This window comes from Anas acuta, chromosome Z, assembly GCF_963932015.1.
Source record: "Anas acuta chromosome Z, bAnaAcu1.1, whole genome shotgun sequence".
NCBI classification, from domain to species: Eukaryota; Metazoa; Chordata; class Aves; order Anseriformes; family Anatidae; genus Anas; species Anas acuta.
Genome location: NC_089017.1, coordinates 48,637,361 through 48,660,642, shown reverse-complemented (window position 1 = coordinate 48,660,642; position 23,282 = coordinate 48,637,361). Strand labels below are relative to the sequence as shown.

The window sequence follows — 23,282 nt, the reverse complement described above, 5'->3', positions numbered from 1 at the left end:
GCTTGTGCTTCAATTACCAGTAAATAATCTTTCACACCTACAATGCAGGCAACACCAAACCATTCTCTGCTCCCTTTCACATTTCCCAGCCTCTATCTTCACATAAGCAGATACCTGCAAGAAGCCACAACATCCTTCTGCAACAGCCCTTAGACTGGTAAAAATGTAAATCCAGTCCAGGTCACTGCTTTTACACACGTCAGGAATGGAGGCACTAACTAAACGTGCAGCATATTTCAGGCTTGCTCTGGAACTTGAACAGGAACAGCAAAGCTTATTTGACTACAGGATGAGATATGGATCCGCCAACCCAGTCATTTATGGAGTAGGATGAAGATGGTTTGGTGAAAATGGATTCCTACAGGTCTGGATACAAAGTCATGTCTGCTTTGTAAGACACACTTCAGCTTTCCACATCTTCAAATCTGCCTCAGGTACAGGAATAGAGACACAGCACTAGAATCAAGAATCCAGTACTTTTCACTTGTACCAACCCCAACTTTTGGAGGGGGTGGTGAGTGAAGGTCTTGGAAACATTGCTGAAATCGTCCTTGTTCATGTATTACCAACTTGAAGCAGCTGATCTGATCATCTGCTGGTATGCCCTGACCTCCCAGCTGGCTAAAGCTCCAGAACATATTTCTGATTCATGATGCACCAATTTCATACATTCTCCCTTCTTTCCAGTCCAAGCGGGAAATACTTGAATTGATAACTGTCCCATTACAGCCAAATGGAGATATTTTCCAAGGTGACATGAAAATAAGCATTGTCGTGTCCAAGAGACACGATCTGTTCACTTCCATAAAATGACAGAGGTGTTACTGCCTGTGTAAATAATTATTTTTTTTTTCCCCACTTCTTTCATTCCAGATGGGTCTCAATTGCTGGTACCAAAGAGGAAAAAACAACACGTTGCTGCTGAAACATCTTTCTTTAAGCAACATGGAACTGGGCTTATAGTGCTACATCAAATGGGGAGAAAGCTCTAACTGCTGTGGTCTCTTGTAAGCAGAACGTGGGATGCTGCAGACAAATATACAAATATATAAAACTGGGTACGATCATAGAATTATTAGGGTTGGAAAAGCCCTCCAAGATGTCCCAACCATCCCCCTACCACCAGTGTCACCCACTAAACCATGTCCCTAAGCACCATGTCCAACCTGTCCTTGAACACCCCTGGAGACAGTGATGCCACCACCTCCCTGGGCAACCCGTCCCCGTGCCTGACTGCTCTTTCTGAGCAGAAATGTCTCCTCATTTCCAGCCTGAACCTCCCCTGGCACAACTTGGGGCCATTCCCTCTAGTTCTATATAGGATGTCATTTCTAATCAGTCTATTTTTGCTCAATTTGTTCTCAAAGGCAAATGTGCAGGAAAAGCGGGGGGAGGGAAGGAAAAAAAATGAGATAGAAGAGAGAGAGAAAGGCTTCTCACAGGTCCTCTCAACTGCATTTCCTAGGCATAGCTGACCAGGTGGAATCATCAGAAACAGCCAACAGTTCATGGTTGTGGAAGTGCCTCAGAATGACTGATTCTAAAAGTGGAACAGCATAGATTATGTGTGTGCTGCTTTTAATGTCTTCCTTGATCGAATTATCTGTGTCCATCAGGGAGGCAGCAATTAATTCATATCGTAAGGAAAGCCATTTCACCCAACTCAAGTTTTGAACACTAGGAGACATTTTGCAATTGCTGCTGTGATCACTGTTAGAGTAGATGTATTAGCAATACATAAGCCACCTGCAGGAAGTTGTTTACACCAGCAGCTGCCTCTCACCAGCAAGGATGTAAATGTGCCAAGAACAGGTGGGAATGAAACCCTTAGACTCAGGCCAAACAAAAAAGGCAGACCCATACCTGTAAAATAATATATGGTAACAGCCTGTTCTTAATTTAACAAACAAACAAACAAAAACAAACAACAATTAATGCTGGGAGAGCAAAAAAGGCTGAAGCTCTAACTTTTGCTCCTGATTTACTGAAGCACAACCACAACTTGGGGAGACCCAAAGAATCTGGACCAAAGCCCACTCAAAGGAGGACTCAGTGAGCTCCCTGAAGCTTCCTGGGCAAGAGCAGGTACCAAAAGACCAACAGAGGTGAAAGATCTGCACTATATTCACATACTCTTTCTTTGATCAGCTCAGTGTGTTGCTAGTTCTGGCACCCAAATTTGGGAGCATGAAGCTGGAGGGCTCTCTCTGGTGTCAGGTCTGCAGGTCATGAGTGCTTGACCCTTAAGGTCAGCTTCATCTCACAAGCAATGAATAAATAAATAAAAAATGAACCAAAATGACAGAATGACAAAGGGACAGGAGCTGCCCTGCTATTAAAGAGTTAAAAAGCTTTCCCTGAGGAAATACTGAACAAAAACTTTGAAACGCATCTTAAGCAGTGGCTGGTTTATAACAACTTTGCATGGTACTTCCAGCCCACACGCTGTAATGTTGAGTATGAAGGAAGGGTACACTGAGTGTGAAGGAAGGAATATGCACAAAAATCAGAAAAGACAGAAGGTCTCCAGGCATCTGTGCTGAAGGCACAGGCAGAGAGCAAGCCTCCACGTAGCTTATCACTTTAAAGTCAGGAACATGATGCTTTGCATCACCTCCTGTTCTACAGAGGCTTCAAGCTCTGATCTTAGACATGCAAGGAAAGTATCTACTCATTTTCTCGACTGACCTCATGGATAGGTGTAATAGTCAGAAGTGCAGTACTTATGTTTGAAGGCTAGTCTTTTATCTTTAATGAGACTAAAGATAAGTGCCCATTAATGCCCATTACTCCTACAGTGGTGGGTGTCACAAAGCATTAACTCATCTCTTGGCATGTAAGGAAGATTTCAGGTCAAAAACAAACCGAGTTGCTCTGAGACTATCATTCCAGAGGGCAAAGCTAAAAGCCACTGTCATCATTCGCAACCCAAGTGAAGTAGAATTGTCTGTAAATCTGATGTAGGTCTAGATCATCATCACTTACTGTTGTTAAAATTAGAAAAAAGTATTAAGATGAAAAATGAGCTTGTTTCCCATAGTTACTTGTTTTTTTGTTCTTTACTGTTTTTTGTTGTTTGTTTGTTTTTTTTACTATTGCTTATTTACTATTTGCTTTAATATTTTTTGTACTATATTCCTTTGTTTACTGTATTCCTTTGTTGCTATTTACTTGCATAGCAAGTAAATCTTAAGATTCTACTCAAAACACTGCATCATTAATTATGATTTCAAGGCCATATTCTTTTACTTTCTACAAAGAGGAATTTCTACCTTGTTTACACTGAAACAAATAAAGGCTGTAAGTAGTACAACTCAGAAAAGGCTGAAGTGAACTGAGTCCACTTAGAGACCAACGCATCCCTAAGTACTAACTAGCTTTAACAAACTGTACAATTCAGCAGATCTGTCCTTTCACATTGATTAATTTTTCTTTCTTCTTTCATTTGCCCTTAAAAATAATCCACAATAGCACCATTAGGTTTTGTAACAAAACATTACGCCTAGTTTGACACAAAAATTTTCAGTACCAAAAGCAAACTGTGATCTACACTTAGAAAGCCTATTCTGCTAGCAGTTATGGTTGAGATGAAACTTCTTTCCCTGACATCATTAAGCAGAAGTGATAGCTGACTTTTTACTCTGCTTTAGCCTAAGTGATCAACATACACATGTAAATCTTATGTTACCAATAAATGTAAGTATGAAACAACAAGATCTATTCAAACTCCTTTTTGAATCATTTTTAATACACTAGAATGAATTGCACCAAGGAAAATTGAAATGGGGGGGAACAGCCTTTGGGAGAAAATGGTATTACTTTTAGCACAAGGCTTCTCTCAGAAAAACAGTATTTCCAGGAAGGAATGACACAAATTGAGAAAACTACAGAAACAAAATGATAAAGTATAACTGGTATAGCTTTAATAATAAACATCAGCAGCCTTACTCAAAATAATTTAAATATAGTTAAGCTCAGGAATTCCAGTATATAGTTCCACTGACTGCAATGTTAACCTCTGCTCAGTAGTGACTTTTCTCAATTCTGTTGAGCAGAGCAGTTACTACGTAGCTCTGCAAGGCAAAAAGTCTGCTTTTTAGCTTGAAAAAGTGTTATTGCAAAATATCATACATCTTGCATTAATTGCAGCTGTGAAACATCACTGTGTAACAGCATAAAATTAGTACACGGAACTGTTTCTGACCTCATAAATTCAACTGTAAAATAACGTACACTAATTAGAACATTTCTTAAAGTAATTTGAAAATAAGCACTCCTATGATTTTCTTTACAGGAATCTGTTATTGTGCCACAATGAACACACCACATTTCAACACTAAATTATACTAATTACATTACAAATTACAGTTCCTTTAAGGACACACACAAAACCTCCATAAAACTTTATTAGAAAGCATGCCATGAAGAGCAAAACATTTTGAACCATAACTAATGCACGGTCTCACCTTCACTGGAAGTCTGGAATTCTCAAGGATCTTTCCAATGGCAGATAAAATACCACACATGAGTGCAGAAATCAGCATCATCACTCCAAGTGCTGTTAACCAGGACATGCTGCAGAAATAGCATAAACTTTCTGCTGATGTGCACACAATGACATGAACCGCACACAGCACCAGACACATCAAGTAAAAGAGCAGAGAGAAGAGCGAAGGGGAGAGGGGCACTTCAAATTCTGCCCGGCTGCTCAGAGCTTTTGGAACGCTGAGCAAAAGCAGAACCAGAACCTAGGGAAAAAAATAAAACAGAGAATTAACATGTAAAGAATCAGCATTAGCTAAAGCATGCAGTGAGAATTCACACAAAAATCATGCTGGTGCCATCCATGTCACTCTGTTATGATCTAGTATGATCACTTGATCTAAAAAGCACCGTGCAACAATATACTGGATGGTTTGACTTGCCTAAGTTATCACCATATAAAGGGGAGAAACAAAGATTGTATTTTCATTTATTGATTTAAGGGCTCAGATGCATGATTTATCAGGGTTTAATATATTACCACGTGCCTCCTGACCTGCTTTGACTGACCACCTGCCTGATCTTGATTCACTGTAAGAGTTTTAATAACTCTCTACAAAATTGTTTTAACTCTCAATACTGAAATAGCTCCTAAACAAACAAATTTGACTCATTTATAAGTTGTAAATAAAAAGTTAAATGCGCGTTCTACCAAAGGCCATTTACCTTACGAGTTACAGATTTCTTGCTGAGTTAAATAGTTTCCTAAGCCAGGGAGAGTTCTCATGCTACCACGGAAGTATATGCTGCTTTTCAAGCTTACAAATTCTGGTATTTATTTTTGTCCCTCTCCTTGTCCTACTTGATTTACCAGCTTCACTTCTGCTTTGCTATAATCTGCACGCAGTTGAGGCAGAATGTCAGATTTCCTCTCAGGTAACTGTAGCAGTGGAATTAATTTGAGTAATTTCTGCTACCCATGGACAAGTAAAGAAAAATTCAGCCACACGCTAAGACATTTTACAACAGACACAAATGGACTACAGAGAGCTCAGTATGCTTGTTGTAGGGCATGATTAAAACAAATTTTAAGAAAGCAGTTATATCAGAGCACTGCCAACCTATAATCTTTAACTTGTGAAGACCGGTATCTAAAACTTACCCATCCATGCAGTAAGATATAGTAAAATAGATCAAACTAATTGCAATGCATTGCAGCAGTCCATTCTTATTCATATTGTACTTTCCACAACTCACTTGGTTATGAAAGCATGAGGTTTCACATTACCATACTGGCTCATTTTTACTGTTTAACTCAGGACTTAGAACAAAGCATTCATGATACTAAAATGCTCAAATCATAGTTACCTATAAATCTAAATTTAACGCACTGAACAAATACAGTTATTAGTTCATGTTCCAGAGGTATTCTCACAGAATGAACAGCGTTTATAGAATCACGTAGCTTGTAGTCACCTGTGAGATTCCCTGCCTTTCTTTCTATGCTTGCAGGTGGAAAATACATATAAAACTAAACAATTTTAGAAAGCAAGGCAGTTTCTTGAGTGTTACACTTGGAAAAAAAAATGCAGACATTTTGTACTGTCTTCTAGTGACACTAGTGCAAGCTCTTACCACACTCATAGCTAATTAGTAGCTGCATGTTTCTATCGATAAAGGCCCATTGATTAAAACACCTGAGGTCTGTTTTGTTGAAAAAGTAAGTACCAGGAACTGCATTCCCAAAAAAAAAAAAAAAAAGAATTCCAGTGCTTTGGGTACAAACTGTCAGGAGTTTGAATCCTTAGGTTCCGAAAGAAAAGGAACAAGAAAAGACTATAAGCACTTCAGTTTTATTGTGGGCACTGTCCATCTCCAGATTTGCTATCTGTAGATTGGTAGCAGAACCTACCATCTCGCCTCGTACAGGGACTGCGGAACTGACTCCCGAGAAGTGGTCAGCAGAATGATAAAGCACACCAAGCAGTCCATCAGAAAGCCATTTCCAGTGTGTTCCGTACACAGAGCACAAGGCATACAAGATGAGGCCTTGCATGCAGCCCACAAGGCTTGAGGAGACTCAAATACAGAAGAGCTGCCCATCTGATCCATTCCAGACACTGAACAGAACCACAGGTACAGCTATTACATAGCCTTGTAGGTAGACAGCACTGCTCACAGGCTAGGACTAAATCAAGACAGTAGTGGGCATTTCCATCCTAGGGAACAATGCTTATTCTCACAAAAGTTGACAGTGATGTTACCTAAAAGGTAGGTGCACATTTCTGTATATAAAGTTCAGTGTGTAGGCATGGTATCCCCTCAGCATTCTTCCCAAAGCATTACCACTAAGGTATCTGATATTTCCAACACTTGAGATTTCCCCAAAATATCAATTGCAAATAACCACTTAAAATTCCAGACGTGGGATATCTTATCTTTATTCCTACATGTGATACGGAATGGTGACCCAGCACCTTTCAGCAAGTACCTATTCTGGGGCTCTACGCCTATCAGTACAAAGAATAATTCTTGGAACGGTTAAAAAAAAAAACAAAAAAAAAAAACCAGCCACACAGGGTCTTGCTTATTCTAAATAGCTGTAATTGTCAGATAAAGAGGAAAAAACGGAAATTTACTTGCAGATGCCTTCTGGTTTTGCTTTAATGCAGGAAGTCTCCTTAAAAAGTAGGAAGATAACTGATACGGGAGTAATTTAGGTTGTTGTAGCACATCTACATATTTACTGCACCTATTTACACCAAAACATAACCACCTTATATCAAAAGCTCTGTTGAATAATTTTAAATGCTAAGTTATTCTTTAAAAAGAATATTATGCTCATTCTTCTAATACAATCAGCAAACCGCAGAAGAGTTAACTCTGAAGAGTATACACTAAGTAGTCAAAAAATAGAAACCTTCATGTCTTGCACTTAGCTTCTTTCCCCGGAAGATGTATTTTCATACCTCCATAACAATAACAGTCCCCACCATCATCGAATACATGTCATATTGTGCCACTTGTTTGCTTAGGGAAGCACTCAAAGTCTTCAGGGCCTCCAAATATTGCTTCAGGACCTTTTTGCCAAGATTCATGAGTATTTCTGAATTATTCCCCTCTAAGTACAGTTTGATCCAGTTACCATGGGACTTCTCTGCTATCTTAAATTGCTCATATCCAGGATCTAATGGGAAAAAAAGAAAAAAAAGAAACACAGGTAAGAGGATCCATGAATAAAGGAGGATAATAGGAAACCTAATCATACTTTTGTATATTCTTGTATGATCTGAAGAAAACTTGCTACAGGAGTTTAAACTTCTTTCATACACAGAAAGTTACATTATCTTCCTGCAGCAAGGCCATAATGAGACAGTTACTCAGAATAAAACCAATTAATCCCTAATCAGATGGAATGTCAAGGCCTCTAAATGTGACAAATGTATTAAAATAGCCATTTACTTTTACAAAAGGTTTCCAGAACAAACATATCCAAATGCTTTAGATCCTGAAAAAGGCATGTTTCCCACTGGAGCCACTCATTATCCAGACTGTATTGCACAACCCAAGTGGGAAATCACCAAACTGCTGACCTCTGGAGAAAATATCAAAGGACATACACACAACATATTAGGAACCCTGATTTTGCTACAAAGATAATGAGAATCAGGTGGTAACAGCAACAGAAACACAAAATAAGCCAAATTTTGAAACAGTAATAGAAAAGTTAACAGCTGAAGTGCGCAGTTTGTCTTCAGGCATTTGGATTACAGAGCTGGTGCAAAGCAATGCTCTCCAGTGAAATTCAGTATTTTGGCTACATGGGAAGGGTTGACTGCAGTCAAACCTGGTTAAAAAAAAAAAAAAAAAAAAAAAAAACAGAAAACCTGATGTCCACCAACCTACAGAAGCAAGAGGCTTGCAGTTAGGTGATTTCATAATGTCCTATCCACATCTAAAGGAATTCTGACCACAAGAAAAACCTAGTGGGAGGGTTAGGTGGAGGGGAGTGGCGACACAACTCTTACTTTACAGTAAACGTTCTGGTTGATATATGACAAAGGTTGGGTTTGGAGGGACAACGATACAAGACAATACAAAGGATACAGAAGAGGACTCTACAATTTTTCTCTTCTAATGTTGATTTTGTCAACTTTCCCTTTAGCTAAACATTAACACAAAAAGCTGTAGCATACAAAAGAATGAGCCTTAGCATTTTCACTTCCCAAAAAGATTGACTCAGCTATGACAATAACCAGATTGTGCAGGCATACACAGAAGAGACATCAATTTGTGGAAAAAAAAATAATAGAATAATTTATCTTTATAAGCATAAAGGTTAAAAAAATAAATAAATTCTGCCAAAATCATTATTTTGGGTTGTACATCCACTTGATGAGTATTCTATTCACTTCATACAAGTTTAATTTCAAGAGCATGTATTAGCAACACAGCAAATTACATCAGTTGCTGTGTTTTATTGTAAATGTTGACAGCAGTATTGTTTCTAAAAGCACTTAAAAGCATGCTTTCCTTTTTCATTTTATAGGTGCATCATCCCATACTCCAATATGCCATGTGGTATTTAAAAATCAGTCACTGAGTAGAGTATGCAATCACAACATAAACTCCATCAACAACAAAGGGAACTTCTGTTTTACTGGACATTATGCTGTGTGAGCATTCACATGCGTCTGCATTTTTTGCTAGAAGTAAATGTTTAGTTTCCCTTTACATCAATAACTGTAATAAAATATCCCAAGTTGGAAGGGATCCGAGGATCAAGGACAAGGATCACTAAGTCCAAATTACAGCTCCACACAGGATACTTATTATTTCCATGCCATTTCACTCTACAGTTAATAACTTAAGGGTAAAATGGCCAACTTGGAAATTGTTATATAAAAACATCACCCTCTTATCTCAAAATTCTTAACTTCTTAGCTAAAAGTAGGGCAAAAGATTTGCTGTGTAGTATCAGAAGCCAAGAGTGAAAGCAATGACTGAAATGAGTTTGGTGTCACAAAAACTTAAATTACAGCTAGTTTTTACTCCTGATAGATCAACAATGGATCAGATTTGGTAGAAACCATTATGCTGTTTGCGAGACCTTTTCAGCAAAGCAAGATGTACATTATTAAATTCAGACACATTTTTCATTTTACTTCAAGTAAGTGAAGGTGAATGCAGCATTTCTGCTCACAATTCTTGTTATGAAGGAATTGTGTTTAAGGTTTGTAAGTCTCTTATCACTACAAAACAGTGATCTGCTACAGGCTGAATCAACATGAGAATTTCACAAAGTAATGTTTAACTCAGAATGTCATCTTCTCTTCCACAACTTCTAATATATTGACACACGTTTTAGTGTGGCTTTTGGTAGTATCCTTCTGGACGGACTGCTCTATGGTGAGATGAACAGGTGCACATTATGCTGGTTGATAAACTGGCTGTGTCAGGAGAGGTTCAGACCAGGCATTAGGAAGAAATTCTGTACCGTGAGGGTGAGCAGACACTGGAACAGGCTTCCTAGCGAGGTGGTTGGAGCCCCATGCCTGTTGGTCAGGCAGCTGGGCCTGATGATCTCTGATCCTATTATGCAGGAGGCTTACAGGTATTGGTGGTGAGTACAATTCAACCACCAGCAAGCACTTGTGCATCGACACAGCTGCCAGTGTGCAACTGAGACTTTCCTACCATTCACTGCTCTTGAACAGTGGATTCCCTAGGAAGTTCCTCATCCAGTATAAGAAATTCAAATAATTCTTATTTCAAATAAAAAAGTTAAATATTCATACCTCTGAGGAAATCCAGAAAGGATCATCTAAAATGAGCTTTAATTAAACTGAGATTTGACGTGACGCTATTTTATTACACAGAACATTGAAACTTGTTCAAGTTGTATTTTGAAATCTAAATAAATTCTTCCTACCTCTTGTTCCTGCTTCAATCCCTTTTCATGATTTTTGCCCCATCTCCCTCTTTCTTCCTGTTAGCATTTTTCCCCCATCTCATTTACCTCTCTCCATGCTACTGCCCACCAAACACATTCTATCCATGTTGGCAAAAGGTAAGTGTTTTAGTCAAACTGTGTTTACATTTTTGAAATATATTAAGGGAATGATACCAAAAACTTGTAGAAAGAAGTGAAGGACTGGGAACTTTTCTCTGAGAACTCCAAAGTCTTCAATGGCACATCTGTATGCAGTAAGTATAAAACCAGGCAGGACATGGACTCTGCACTGTTGAATAAATGTTTTGGTAACCAGTGGATAACATTTGCAGGTCAGCCTTGCATGGCATGCACAGAATAAACTTGAGGCCAAATCCAAAGCAAGTTTGCCCTGCTACAGGTTTCCCAAAGCAACAGGAATGGATTGCTTGCACAGAATTATACCAGCATTTTCTGCCTCAGCCTTCTTCCAACGCTATCGCAGCAAATGGCTCTGCTTCCCAAGCATGTGGTTCATAACAGTTTCATTTAGTTACAATCACCAGCATCAATCATCTAAAAAAAAAACACTGATAAATATACAAAAAGAATGTATCATGTAGAAGTGAGTTCTCCAGTTTCAGTATATAAATCTCTCAGAAATACCGAATTATTTCACTCAATACATACTCCTAGTGCAAGTTCAGTATTACTTCCAAACTAATAAGTGGACGTTCATTTTAGTAACATCCAGCTTGTACTCAAAAAGTGTCAAAAAAGTGTCTTTTACAGAAACAAGTCTAGTTCATCATTCAGATGAATGTTCTGAAGTTCAGAATAGGAAGGAAGCAGTACTAGCTAACTACAGATGACTGCCTTACAGTGAGGTATGAACACATTAAGAAACCCAAAGTGCTTTTCTAGGTGCAGTGAGAACAATGAATCACTGGAACAACCTCACCGAAGATGTGGTAGAATCCCAGCCACTGGAGGTTTTCAAGACGTGATTGGACATGTAAGCTCCTTTTTCCCACGAGAGGTTGGGCCTGGTAATATTTTGAGGACACTTCCAACCTTCAGCCAGTCAGCACACAACCTGTGCTGCTGCATGGGGTTACTGGTCTCTAACTTTCCTCTTTGCTGAACCTCATGCGGTTCCTCTCAGTCCATTTCTCCAGTCTGTTTTAATGGCATCAAGCCCACCTGGTGTATTATTCTCCTAGTTCTGTACCATCTTCAAACTGGCTGAGGGGCACGCTCTTGCATGCTCCAGGTCATTAATGAAGATGTTAAACAGCACTGGCCCCCTGGGGCCCACCACCAGGGACTTGCACCAGCTGGGCTTTGTCACTGATCACAACCCCCGTGCCTGGCAGTTTGGCCACATCTCAGTCCATTGCATTTACCAGTCATTTATCTAATCTACACTGTATCAGTTTGTCTTTGAGTGTGTTTTGGGAGACAAACACATTAGCGAGGCTTTTGACAAGCTGAAGAACATGCGATTCTCTCCACTCTTCCACTAAGCCAGCCAACTTGTTGTAGAAAGAAGGCTGTCAGGTAGACGAAGTATGATTTCCACTTCATAAATCCATGCTGACCACTCCCAATCACCTTCTTATCCTCCATAAATCTGGAAATGCTTTCCAGGAATATTTGCTCCAGCATTTTCCCTAGGATCAAGGTAAAGCCAACTAGCTTGTAGTTCCCTGAATTCTCCTGCTAGTCCTTCCTGAACACAGGAGTGACATTTGCTTTATTCCAGTCTCCAGGAACCTCCCCTTATCACCAAAGCCTGTCAAAGATTTTCAAGAATGTTCTGCAGTGACATTGCCTGGTTCCTTCAGCACTTGTGGCTGTATCTCATCAGGCCCCACAGACTTTTATATATTCAGTTTGTTTAAATGTTTCCTACCTTGATTCTCTTCCCCTAAGGGTAAGTTTGCCTTGCTCCATGTTTTTTCATAGGTCTCAGAAGCTTAGCAATCCTGAAGCCTGGTCTTACTAGTAAAGGCTGAGGCAAAAAAGGCATTGACTACCTCAGCCTTTTCCACATCCTTTATCATCAGGTCCACTACCCACCAAGCACCAGGCCCACATTTTCCCAGGTCTTTATTTTGCTACTAATGTACCCGTGGAAGCACTTATTGTTTCCCTCTTCAATAGACCCCAAATTTGACATTCCTAATCTCATCCCTGCATAATCAGACAATGTGTATGATGCTACCCAACCCTCCTGCTTCTTGTATGTTTCTTTTTCATATCCAAGTTTTACACCCATCCACACGTGCCTCCTGCCACCTCTGTTTGATTTGCTCCATGTGGATATTTCCTCCAGATGGTAGTGACATTGCTTTTCAGCTTGGAGGAGGTGATCCTTGAAGGAAAAAAAAATTATTAACAAGAGCTTCTGAAGCCTTCTTCTCTGTCTGTGGTACACATGAGGTTTCCTCAAGTTTCTGAAGATCTCTTCTACTTCTTCCCAATGAGACTGTCCATAATAACATAGCCCATGTCCATCTGTCCATTAATCCTGTTCCATAGGTTCTCAACGGGCTAATCATCTATTCCTAGGCAGAACTCCATTTGCTGCAGTTTATCCATGCTTATGAACTACAGCCAACATTAGTCACTGACTTTGTGACTTTCCCTTTAATATTTTTAGGTCCTGAAGTATCCACAACAACAAAACTTAACACTAAACGAACAGCAAGGCATCTCTTTTCCCTGCCAGTCTTAATGGTCCTAAGCAAAGCTTCCTATGGTATATATTAAGCTACAGACTTACACATCCAGGACCCTGTAAGAACAACAGCCCCTAAGAAGTGTACAGCACACAAAGAATTCACCCTAAGACCACATAAAAAGGACTTGGATCTAATTCCATGTTACTGACACTCTGTTACTGGAAGGAGAGGACGCCATCATGGGCGCTTTTCAGTACAGTATTAATTGTTGCTTCACAGTCACAAGCAAGTAGCATTATATTCTTCGCATTTTCATCTTAAGGTATTTTATCTTCATTTCTCAAATGAAAGCTATAAGTTGAAAAAAACCTGTTGCTGGACAAAAATATAGATGATAAAAAACAGAAGCTCCAGTCTCCTTCACCAGCTCTTGCAGAAATAGATGGAGCTCTGTGTCAGAATTTTTGATTCTGAACCCCACCAACACGGTGAGTTTCCCCATTTGAGCCATTCACAGAGGCAAAAGTATGGGAACAGAGGGAGCATGTATCCTGATATTAACACTTCACTACCATTGGCAGTACTTGTTTTGTTAGACACCCAGTTGGGGCTTAACTATGATTAGAAGCCGTAATGTAGATCAAGAATGAATTACCTTTCAACAATGGTCATCTTGCTGAACTTAATATTGTTTTCTACTTTAAGTACTCATAGCTGTAACAACACAGCTTTACATTCCTTATATTAGCAGTTTTGCAGTTAACTAGGTTCTGACTCCAAGCAAATTTACACAGAAGAAAGAACTGGAAAGAAACTCGTACTAAATTATATCCCAGCATTACTTCAGGCATATTTTCTAAACCTGAAAATTCTTTCCATTGTGTTTTTCTTTCAAACAGTGCTCAGGATCAGTGCCTTATGTTGGATACCTCACAAATAGCACATATGAAAACAATGAGATTTAACTATACTGGCAGTTTTACTTTAATCTTACTCCATCACTATTTCTGCTCTTTCATCTACTACTAAGAGTACTGGCCATTAAAAAACTTTATTCAAAAGCAGTGTGCCAGAGTAGATACTAAAGAGTGAAGTCAGCACAATTCCTCTGAATACTGCTCTCAATTAAATAGCTAATTTGAATATTATACTCTTGAACTCAAAAGCTCAAACTATGTTATAAATAATATCATATTATAAGGTAAACATACTCTTGTAAATTGTTTTTTTAAGATGATTTACCTTTTTCATAGGCAGGTGTGTTTTCTTCCAGCAGCCTGCTAAGCTGGAATCCATTCAAGTGCAAGAAACGTAGTTGTTCCCTCATTGTCTTGCCTCCTACAACTGGCAATATAAGGGTCCCAACGCTGTTTCTTGAAATGGGTAGACCAAGACCTACTGCCAGTGTACTTGCCAAATCAGTTTGTTGTACAAGTTCAGGTTGTGTTAGAGGACCTACAACCAACAGGATAATAAAAAAGAAAGGAAAAAGCATTTCAATTACAGGCCCTTACTATTTCTATAGCAAGAGAGACTTTTTTTAATTTAAAAATATGTTCACTGCCATTAGATCAACCAGTTCAAGTGATCTACAGAGTGTTCTTTGTTGTAAAACCAAAACTTACTCAATTCTCAGCAAGTACCACTCTTCAATGTAAGCAATTACTGTTAACACAATATGAACGTTATACAAGTACAAATATTGGAAGAGATCGTCCAGGTGACCACCTTAATAATATCAAGTCGTAGTTTATAACCTGAGAGGGTTTGATAGCTTTTATATTAGAATGAATAGAAAATACTACAGTAGGCTGTTTTTTTTCCATGAATGAAGTATGAGAATCTAAAATGAATGCTGCAAGCATTCAAGAAGCTTTTTGATATAACTAAATCTCCACCAGGCTGCTAGGCAAACAGAATCAGAGGTCAGGTAAAGGAATGTTGAGGCCCAAATCCTGGAGATCCAGGCAGGCAAACTGTGTGATTTTAAAATGTTCTGTGCAGGATCCCGTTACAGAATCACAGAGTCATCTAGGTTACCTGACTGCTGTTTTCAGGATTAGCCTTCAGTTTCACAGACTTCTACCTATCCATGTGAGATATTTCACTAATGTATGCAAACATTTAAGATTTCAATGACAATTGTTGATTCCTGTGCCTTACTAGTTACATAACAGGTTTTCTACTCTGTGTTTATGTAGTTCTCTTTGCAAATTTAGGCATTAAGTGTTTTGATTTAAGTACATGGAAAAAAAATGATATACAGCATTTATTACTCTCAAGGCCCCCTTTAAGAGCATTAGAACTTCATCTCTCATTTCTCATCTAGTTGTAATTAATCCCATCCTTGTTTAGAATGCCATCTATAATCCCTGAATACTCTTTGCATGAGTGCCTGTACATCTGCAATTTTCAGATTTCATCTTTAAGGGCAAGTTTTTAACTGGTCAAAAAAGCACAACTAACAACCACATTTAGATGTCACCATGGGTGACATCTCTGTAGAAAGCCATGCAAGTAATAGTCTGACCACATATTAAACACGAAAACCCATGGGATTACCGTTTTGAGGTCTACCATATTAATGACAATACATTTTATTTACAGTAGGATCATAAGAAGCAATCACTAGAATTTTGACTGCTACAGCAATAAGAAGCAACCTGCTGAGTACTTACGTGGTTATCATTACAAATCACAGACTTGATCTCAAAAAAAACAGTTGACTAGGTATTTTTCATTATATTATAAAAAAATGCATGTTCAGATTAACCACCACAGAACCCAATACAATTGACTAAGAGTTTCCATGCATAGAATCAACACTCTCCTGGCCTGGTTGTCAACACATACCTATGACATTTATAAAGCAAAAACTTATCTGAGAGCTCCGGTAAGCTCTTGACTTTGTTTTGTTTTTGTATCTGAGGAGTTCAAGGACTCCTCAAGCAATCCTTTCTATTCCAGATGGATACAGTTTCACAAATGATAGAAAGATAAGTGTACTTTCACTGTGCTGCTGGAACATCCGGCAAAATAAGCAAGGCAAGGTTCAGCAAGCAGGAAAACAGATGGAAAAGGGCAAGAGGCAGAAAGGCAGGGGAAGTATTACTTTCAAGAAAACGTTCACTCCTATAACTACATTTCCCTGATTCATTCAGTCAAGGAGTTTATTTAGGCCAGATGCTGTAAGCTAGGCTACAGGTTGTGCTAGACACACCAATCCCTTCTTTCCTCTTACCTTAAGCTATATTATACAAGTAGAAAATGAGCTTCAGAAGAAGACAACCTCACATTAATGATTTAAAATGAACTTTCTGGCCAATACAGGAAATATACTTGTGCTCCATGTTCTTTCCTTAGATGCTTATTAATCAATGGTCCTGTTTTCTCTGCTTCATCTCTCTTCCTTTCACAAGAGCAATCCTTCCTTTTTCCTGTTATTTTCAGCATAAGAAATTGGCATTTATTCTTCACTCCTGGACATCTGAGAGGGAAGAATGGAGGCCAGGGAAATATTCTGACCAATACAGGCAAAGCTTAAAACTCACTTCAAACAACATTTCAGTTCTAGTCTAATCCATTTACCAGAATACAGATCATTACATGATCCTGACAAGAAGAGATCTCATTAGCTCTGAACACTCAAGTAAGACAGTTCTGCAAAGGTTGTAATCTGAAAAATACCTAGTTCTGTCTGTGGTTACACAGTCAAAGCTGCAGTTTCAGCATGACACAGATGCAAACTCCAGTTAAACACAGTGGTCTCACAGAACATGTGGTATCTTGCCAGATACAAGTACAATGAACCATGAGCTAAATTCTAGCACCGCCAGGGTGATAGCACAAGACAACCACAGTACTTTTCAGGAAAAAAAAAAATCTAGAGCTAATATAAATTAAACATGAAAATGTGTTCTAAAAAGTTCAGTTAACCAAGGTTTTTTGATCCTTACCACTTCTCTTTTCGAAAGCAGAGCTGATAAACAGCAGTGGTGTGTGCACTTCACCCTCTGAAGAACCACCATGACTACCTGTTTCAGACATCCCATGATCCCCACAAACAACCAGCAAACTCGGCAGAGAAGCCTCTCCTTCCTGTAAATCACAGAAATTTAAGTTACTGTAAGAAGAGTATGCATATAGATAATGCCCTGTTATCTTTATCCATTTCATGCATAAATATTTGTTGAAATGAATTCAGTTTTCAAGATTGGATCACAACACACAGAGCAGAGATGCCCACAGCTAAACGTTATGCAGCAATACTTGCTTTTAAAACTTAAGGCATACATATGTGTCATTATATAACAAACAGTACAAAGAAGCTTTCTAAAATAAGAAAAACAGAAACACAACCCATTTACAGAGTCAGAAGAATTTGTCTGATAGAGTAAACAAAGGTTCTCATACTCTGTGAGAAAAACAGGAGCACAGGAGCAGTAGCACTGCCAGAGAAATTTGTTTTCCCCAGCTGAAGAGTGTCTTCAGCTTCATTGAGATTTTAATAAAATATAAAAATATTGATTTGATAAACCTATTTTATAAATCTTACAATAAGCAATGGGTTAAAGAATATTTGAGCATGGTCAAAGAAAATAAGCTACATTTGTAAAACAAAAAGAAAACTAATTATATGTTTCCATTTTAGACTGTGAGTTTTAAACTCAAACATGGTCTAGAGAAAAGAAAGAATAAAGTTAAATTTGCATTTCTTCCCCAATCTTTCAAGTGGCTTTGGAGTAGAAAACTGATGTGACTTATGTCAAATCATGTCTGTATTTCTGAAGACAAACAGAAGCATAAATGAGGCCTGTTCAACAGCTCTGAGGTAACAAATCAAAGACCACAGGAAATAAATATTGTCATTCCATAACAAAGTCATTAGTGATTACCAGTACCTGTTACACACAAATGAAAAGTGCCTTCATTCTTTCCATATTGTAGACCTAATATAAAGCCTTGCACATGTTGGCAAAAGAGTAACACACAGGCAAACAGTGCCAAAACCACCACACTACACATGAGATTTTAACTTCCGCAATCAGGAATTTAACCTTCCCTTTAATTTGACACTATTCTCTTGTCTGAAGAGACAAGTAAAGTTTTAAGCGTAGCTATTCTGAATTGCAGTTGCCTAAAACAAACGAGCAAACAAAACTTCAGACCGCTTGGAATAAGGTTATGGTATTTCAACATCCAGGGTATTTAGGTAAGAGACATCCTGTATCTCCAACTCTAAAAAGAGATTCGGATTTGGTAATGTAATGTGCTATGTTTAGTATACAAAGAAATGCTGTCTACTACCTCCAGTTCTACTTGATACTTTTCAGCATCTGAGAATTAATCATACCTTCAAATCATAAAAATGAGTGACATAGCTACATATACCTATTATTCCTTCTGGTGAATTTCATTACTGGAAAATCATACCAACTATCAGAATTATTCATGATCAATAAGAGAATTTTGGCTTGTATTCCTTCCCTCTTCCTGCACATCAAGGGGCAGTTATTTGGGGCAGCTATTTAGAAGGGACAGTTAACAGATGTTACCAAGGTCAGCTAGTAAATCCTTAAATGCTACACTGTATTGTTAACTGGAGAGCGGGCAAGGAAGGAAAAAGAACAACACTCACTTTGGTCTAGGAATAAACGCCTACCCCTGAACAAGCGATTGTTTTGAGAATATTAATGCAATGCTATTCTATAAATAACACATTTTGATCTCAGAACGAGATATATTACCTTTGAAAGAAGGGAAATATGAATCTTCTTCAGGATGTTATCCATTTCACGAAGTTTTGGTCCCACTAGTGGGCTGTTTGGCCCAGTCACATGTCCAATATGGTCCAATCCTAGGTAATGTAGTATTAGGAGATCCCAGTCTTCTCTCTTTAACACCCTGTCCAAATGTCTGGTAACATTATCATCAACCTCAGAAATAAAAGAAAAACAATTAGAAAAATACTTTCTATGCTTGTAAAAAGCATAGAAAGATTACATCTCAATAGCCATGGAAGTTCTGTAGAAGCTGATGAGAACTAAAGCCACTCAAATTTAAAGAAAAAAAATAAACAGATTGATTGTTTCAATGCCAGAGTCAAAGATTCTGTCTTACAAAAGATTCTTTACCCCATTTCAATCCCTTCTGCTTGTGAAGGATCATATTATATACAAGGAGAGAAAACAGAATTGACATGCTTCCACAGACACTTTTAAAACAAGACATTTTTAGTCACTTTCATCCTTTACACTCCTGATTCATCAATTCAGAGGAGCAGATATATCAAACAATATCTCTTTGGAGCTTGGAAGCAAAGGAATAAGAAAGCCCTCCTGATCTTTCAATTCATTTTTTAGCTTCTATGTAAACACAAATGGATTTCATTTACTGTGACAAAAAGAACTGACCACATAGGAAGAAAGAAGGAAGATTTGAAAAATGCTGTTTGGGGACTACCTCATAAGTTCTCCTGCTTAGGTTGAGAACTCATTTTTAGTTGCATATATTTCCTCTAAATATTAAAAATACTTAATATTGCATGTGCAAAGCTTACTTTGTTGACTTTGTTGGATATAACTATCTTAAAAAACTTTAAAATGCTATTTCTTTCTGAGTGAGAGACCATTAAAGCACAAAAAACACATGAAGCATTGAGAGCAAAAGTAATCACAGACCCAGCAGCATATTTGCATTTTTTCTCTCCACGTTGAAGCTTCCAGCAGGCTTTCTTACAATAACCAGTTAAAGCATCTTCCATTCATACTGGGCCTAACTTCCTTAAACATGGTAACAAAATACTGATGTCAGTAGCACCAGGATAAAGGCCTGAGGTTTTGCAAATCAAAGGTTCAAAATACAAACCAGAACTGCTAGCCCACTGACTCATTTAGTAATCCCAGAATAAAAATTTTCACAATTTGTTTTATCTCCTGCTTATATTCCCTCTTTTCTAATATACTGAAACATTGCCCATCTTGCACCTGCAAAAGCAATACAATACTATAGAAAGTATGGATCTGGAAGAATAAAATTATCTGTTAGGAAGCCTTTTAAAGATGGCCTTTATTAATAAAAAATGTGATAGGAAGCTGGAACCATGGATAGTGGCATTTTTGAACAAACTGTAACAAACAGAGTTTATTACTGTATCATCCAAACATTTCTCCACTGCCTCTGCCAGAGGAACTTTGCTACACATTATCAATACTGAAAATATACAACCCAATTTCTATTTAATTGCCAGGTTCACGTTTCTGAACAATTATAGTTTCACTCATTTTCAGATGTCACTATGTGTTTGTGCATACATTATTTAACTTGAGATTACAAAAAGCCTCTCACCTCTGTAAAATCTGACACAAAGAAGGATGTTGTTCCATCATATTCTACAAAATGCTTTGGAAACAATTTGACCCAAGTATCATCACCGTAAAAGATTATTCTTTTCCCAGCTGTTTTTGCCTGCCAAATCAGATTGTCGTCCAACAGAGCTGGAGAGTTGAGGTTCACAACAACATCAATGAAGCCAGGAATGCTACCTGTCATCAAGGCCTGCACAAAACAAGAAAAGAAAAGGAGATGTATTAACAGAAACTAAGAACTTTTCAGTATTCAGAATAAAAAATTAGCATAAGGGGAAGTAATGAAGCAGAGAGGAAAAAGATTACACTTTCAATGAAGAAATATAATAAAGTAAAACAGCCATGCCACATTATATCAACTGGGACAACACACTACTAGTTGATATCAGAAATACTACTTGATTAACAGAAAAGTAAATATCTTTTCGTAATTAGTGAGTAGCAAAACCACTTTTTATCCCAGTTGGAATTTGTTTCATTTACCAGTTCAGCAGAACTCCAGCAAGACAGTTTAGATGGCCTAAGCGAAACTAACGTGACATAACACTACAAATGGTAGCACGGTCAAAACAGAAATTAAGAATTGAAGTCTGCAAAAACAACCTGATGATAATATAAAGGTATGTGCAGCTAGGCGTGCTGTCAGAAGCTGCAGGAACGCAATGAGTAGCACCAACTGAAGTGATGTTGGCCGGAAGACAGCCGGGGAATGGGACGGCGCTTACTTTAATGCGAGGCATAGTCACGGTGGGCGGCTTGGCTTCGGCGACGAAGCTGTAGGACGTGCCTTTCTCGATGACCTGCGTGGCGTAGGGCATGAACTGCTTGCCTTTGGGGCCGAAGACGAAGTCCTGCCTCAGGGCGTCGATCAGCACCAGGACCACCCTCCTGAAGAGCGGCGGGGGCACGGCGCTCCAGTTGGACACCGCTCCTAGAGAAACAACGCCAGGCAGAAAATATATATACACCTATCAACAAAATTTCAACGTTTTTAAGCAAAATACGCCTCACCTGAGCCGGGCGGGGCGGGCTCGGCGGGGCCGTCCCCTGGGGGCCCCCCCCGCGGCCGGGCGCGCACGGCTGTGGGGAAGAAGCCGCGCAGGAAGATGGCGACGCCCATGGCCTGCAGCAGCAGGCAGCCCGCCGCCAGCACCCCCGCCCGCAGCCGCATCCCCCGCACCCGCACCCGCACCCGCACCCGGACCCGGACCCCTGCCCTGCTCCGGGCACGGAGCGCGGCTTCCGCTCGCCCCGCCCACGCGTCGCTCGCGGCCAATCGGAGGCTGCCGGAGCCGCCTGCGCTGCGCGGGGATTGGCTGGAGGACAGGCGGGGAGCGCTTTTCTCCGCCCCTCCCTGAGGGGCGCGGCGCGGAGGCGGAAGTAGAGGTGGAGGCAGCGGGGAGGTGGAGGGGGAAAGGGTGGAATGGCCGCCTACGGGGCGGTGGAGGGGTCAGGCGGCGCAGAGCGCGGAGGGGAGGCCGCAGTGACAGGAGATGGGGCAGCCCTCGGGTGCCCGGCCGCGGCCTGATGGCGGCGGGGAGAGGGCATCCTGTGCTGGGGACACAGGGCGTGGCCAAGGGGAGAGCCAAGGTGGCAGGAGCACAGCTTGGCCATGGTTATGTTAGTGACATGATGTGACATGAAACATATCATAACATAATGTACCATAACATAGCATATCATAATATACCATAACATATCATACCATAACATACCATAACAGAATCACAGAATCACAGAATTTCTAGGTTGGAAGAGACCTCAAGATCATCGAGTCCAACCTCTGACCTAACACTAACAGTCCCCACTAAACCACATCCCTAAGCTTTACATCTAAACATCAATATATCATACCATACCATACCATACCATGCCACACCATACCCTCACTCTCCTGTAATTGCCTCCACACCCTTCTCCCTGCGTGGTCTGAACCCTTTCACATCGGCGCAACCTGTGCTACGAGCCAACATTTGCTCCAGAAATTAACGGCACTGTGAGCTCTTTCCTCTACAGTCACAGAATCATTAGGGTTGGAGAAACCCTCCAAGATCACCTGGTCCAACCATCCCCTGCCACCAATGTCACCACCAAACCCTGTCCCCAGGCACCACATCCAGCCTTTCCTTGAACACCTCCAGGGACAGTGACCCCACCACCTCCCTGGGCAACCCGTCCCAGTGCCTGACTGCTCTGTCTGAGCAGAAATGTCTCCTCACTGCCAACCCAAACCTCCCCTGGCACAACCTGAGGCCATTCCTTCCAGTCCTATCACTAGTTATCTACAAGAAGAGGCCAACCCCCGTGACAGGCTAGGAAGGAAATTTTGAAGCCAATTACATGTGTTGGGCAAGCAGAATCTTTCTTCCCTCCCTTCTTGGAAAGGAAACACTGTAGCAGATGGGTCATGACGGATGAAAGAAGATAAACGAGTAGAAAAGAAGGCTTTAAAAAGTTAATTTTCTGGAAATTGTCTTGCTGTGTTCACTGATAAAGGGAGATAGCTGCAAAACTCACAATTTCATTCTCTCAAGTAATGTTACTTCGCATCTCTACCTGAGTAGGCCTCACGTTTTTGCTAGAAGGACATGGCACATTCTTTGCCACATGCAGAACCACTCAACCCTTTCCAGTGAGCTGCAGGTTTTCCCCAGTCTGACAGGAACAGTGCCCAGCCACCCACAGTCTGCCTGTGCCATTGTCCAGGGCTTAGCACGCTGTGGTCTGTGGCAAAGCCGTGTTACGACTTGATGCCACTGTGGCACTTCATGTTTACAGCCTTCATCTCATATATATGTACATGCTGATGCGTTT

General features: G+C 39.8%; 1 protein-coding gene across 8 annotated transcripts in view; it reads right to left on the bottom strand.

The window, feature by feature from the left end:
* The window catches only part of PIGG (phosphatidylinositol glycan anchor biosynthesis class G (EMM blood group)), a 74,652-nt gene extending 52,919 nt beyond the window's left edge, over positions 1-21,733 (bottom strand). For 5 of the 8 annotated variants that reach the window (XR_011091032.1, XM_068666084.1, XM_068666086.1 and 2 more), the window contains exons 1-8: positions 21,480-21,733; positions 21,194-21,399; positions 20,449-20,658; positions 18,849-19,037; positions 17,058-17,199; positions 14,344-14,556; positions 7,452-7,669; positions 4,467-4,748 (exon numbers count right to left, since the gene is read on the bottom strand). Coding sequence is in view for 7 of the 8 variants with exons in the window: in XM_068666084.1 (XP_068522185.1) it covers positions 4,467-4,748; positions 7,452-7,669; positions 14,344-14,556; positions 17,058-17,199; positions 18,849-19,037; positions 20,449-20,658; positions 21,194-21,399; positions 21,480-21,639 (1,620 nt within the window). In the remaining variant the exon portion in view is untranslated. Of the gene's footprint in view, positions 1-4,466; positions 4,749-7,451; positions 7,670-10,321; positions 10,991-14,343; positions 14,557-16,342; positions 16,559-17,057; positions 17,200-18,848; positions 19,038-20,448; positions 20,659-21,193; positions 21,400-21,479 lie in introns of those variants that run through there. The other 3 variants (XM_068666085.1, XM_068666091.1, XM_068666090.1) reach the window with 3 other exon arrangements.
* Between the last annotated feature and the right edge of the window lie 1,549 nt (positions 21,734-23,282).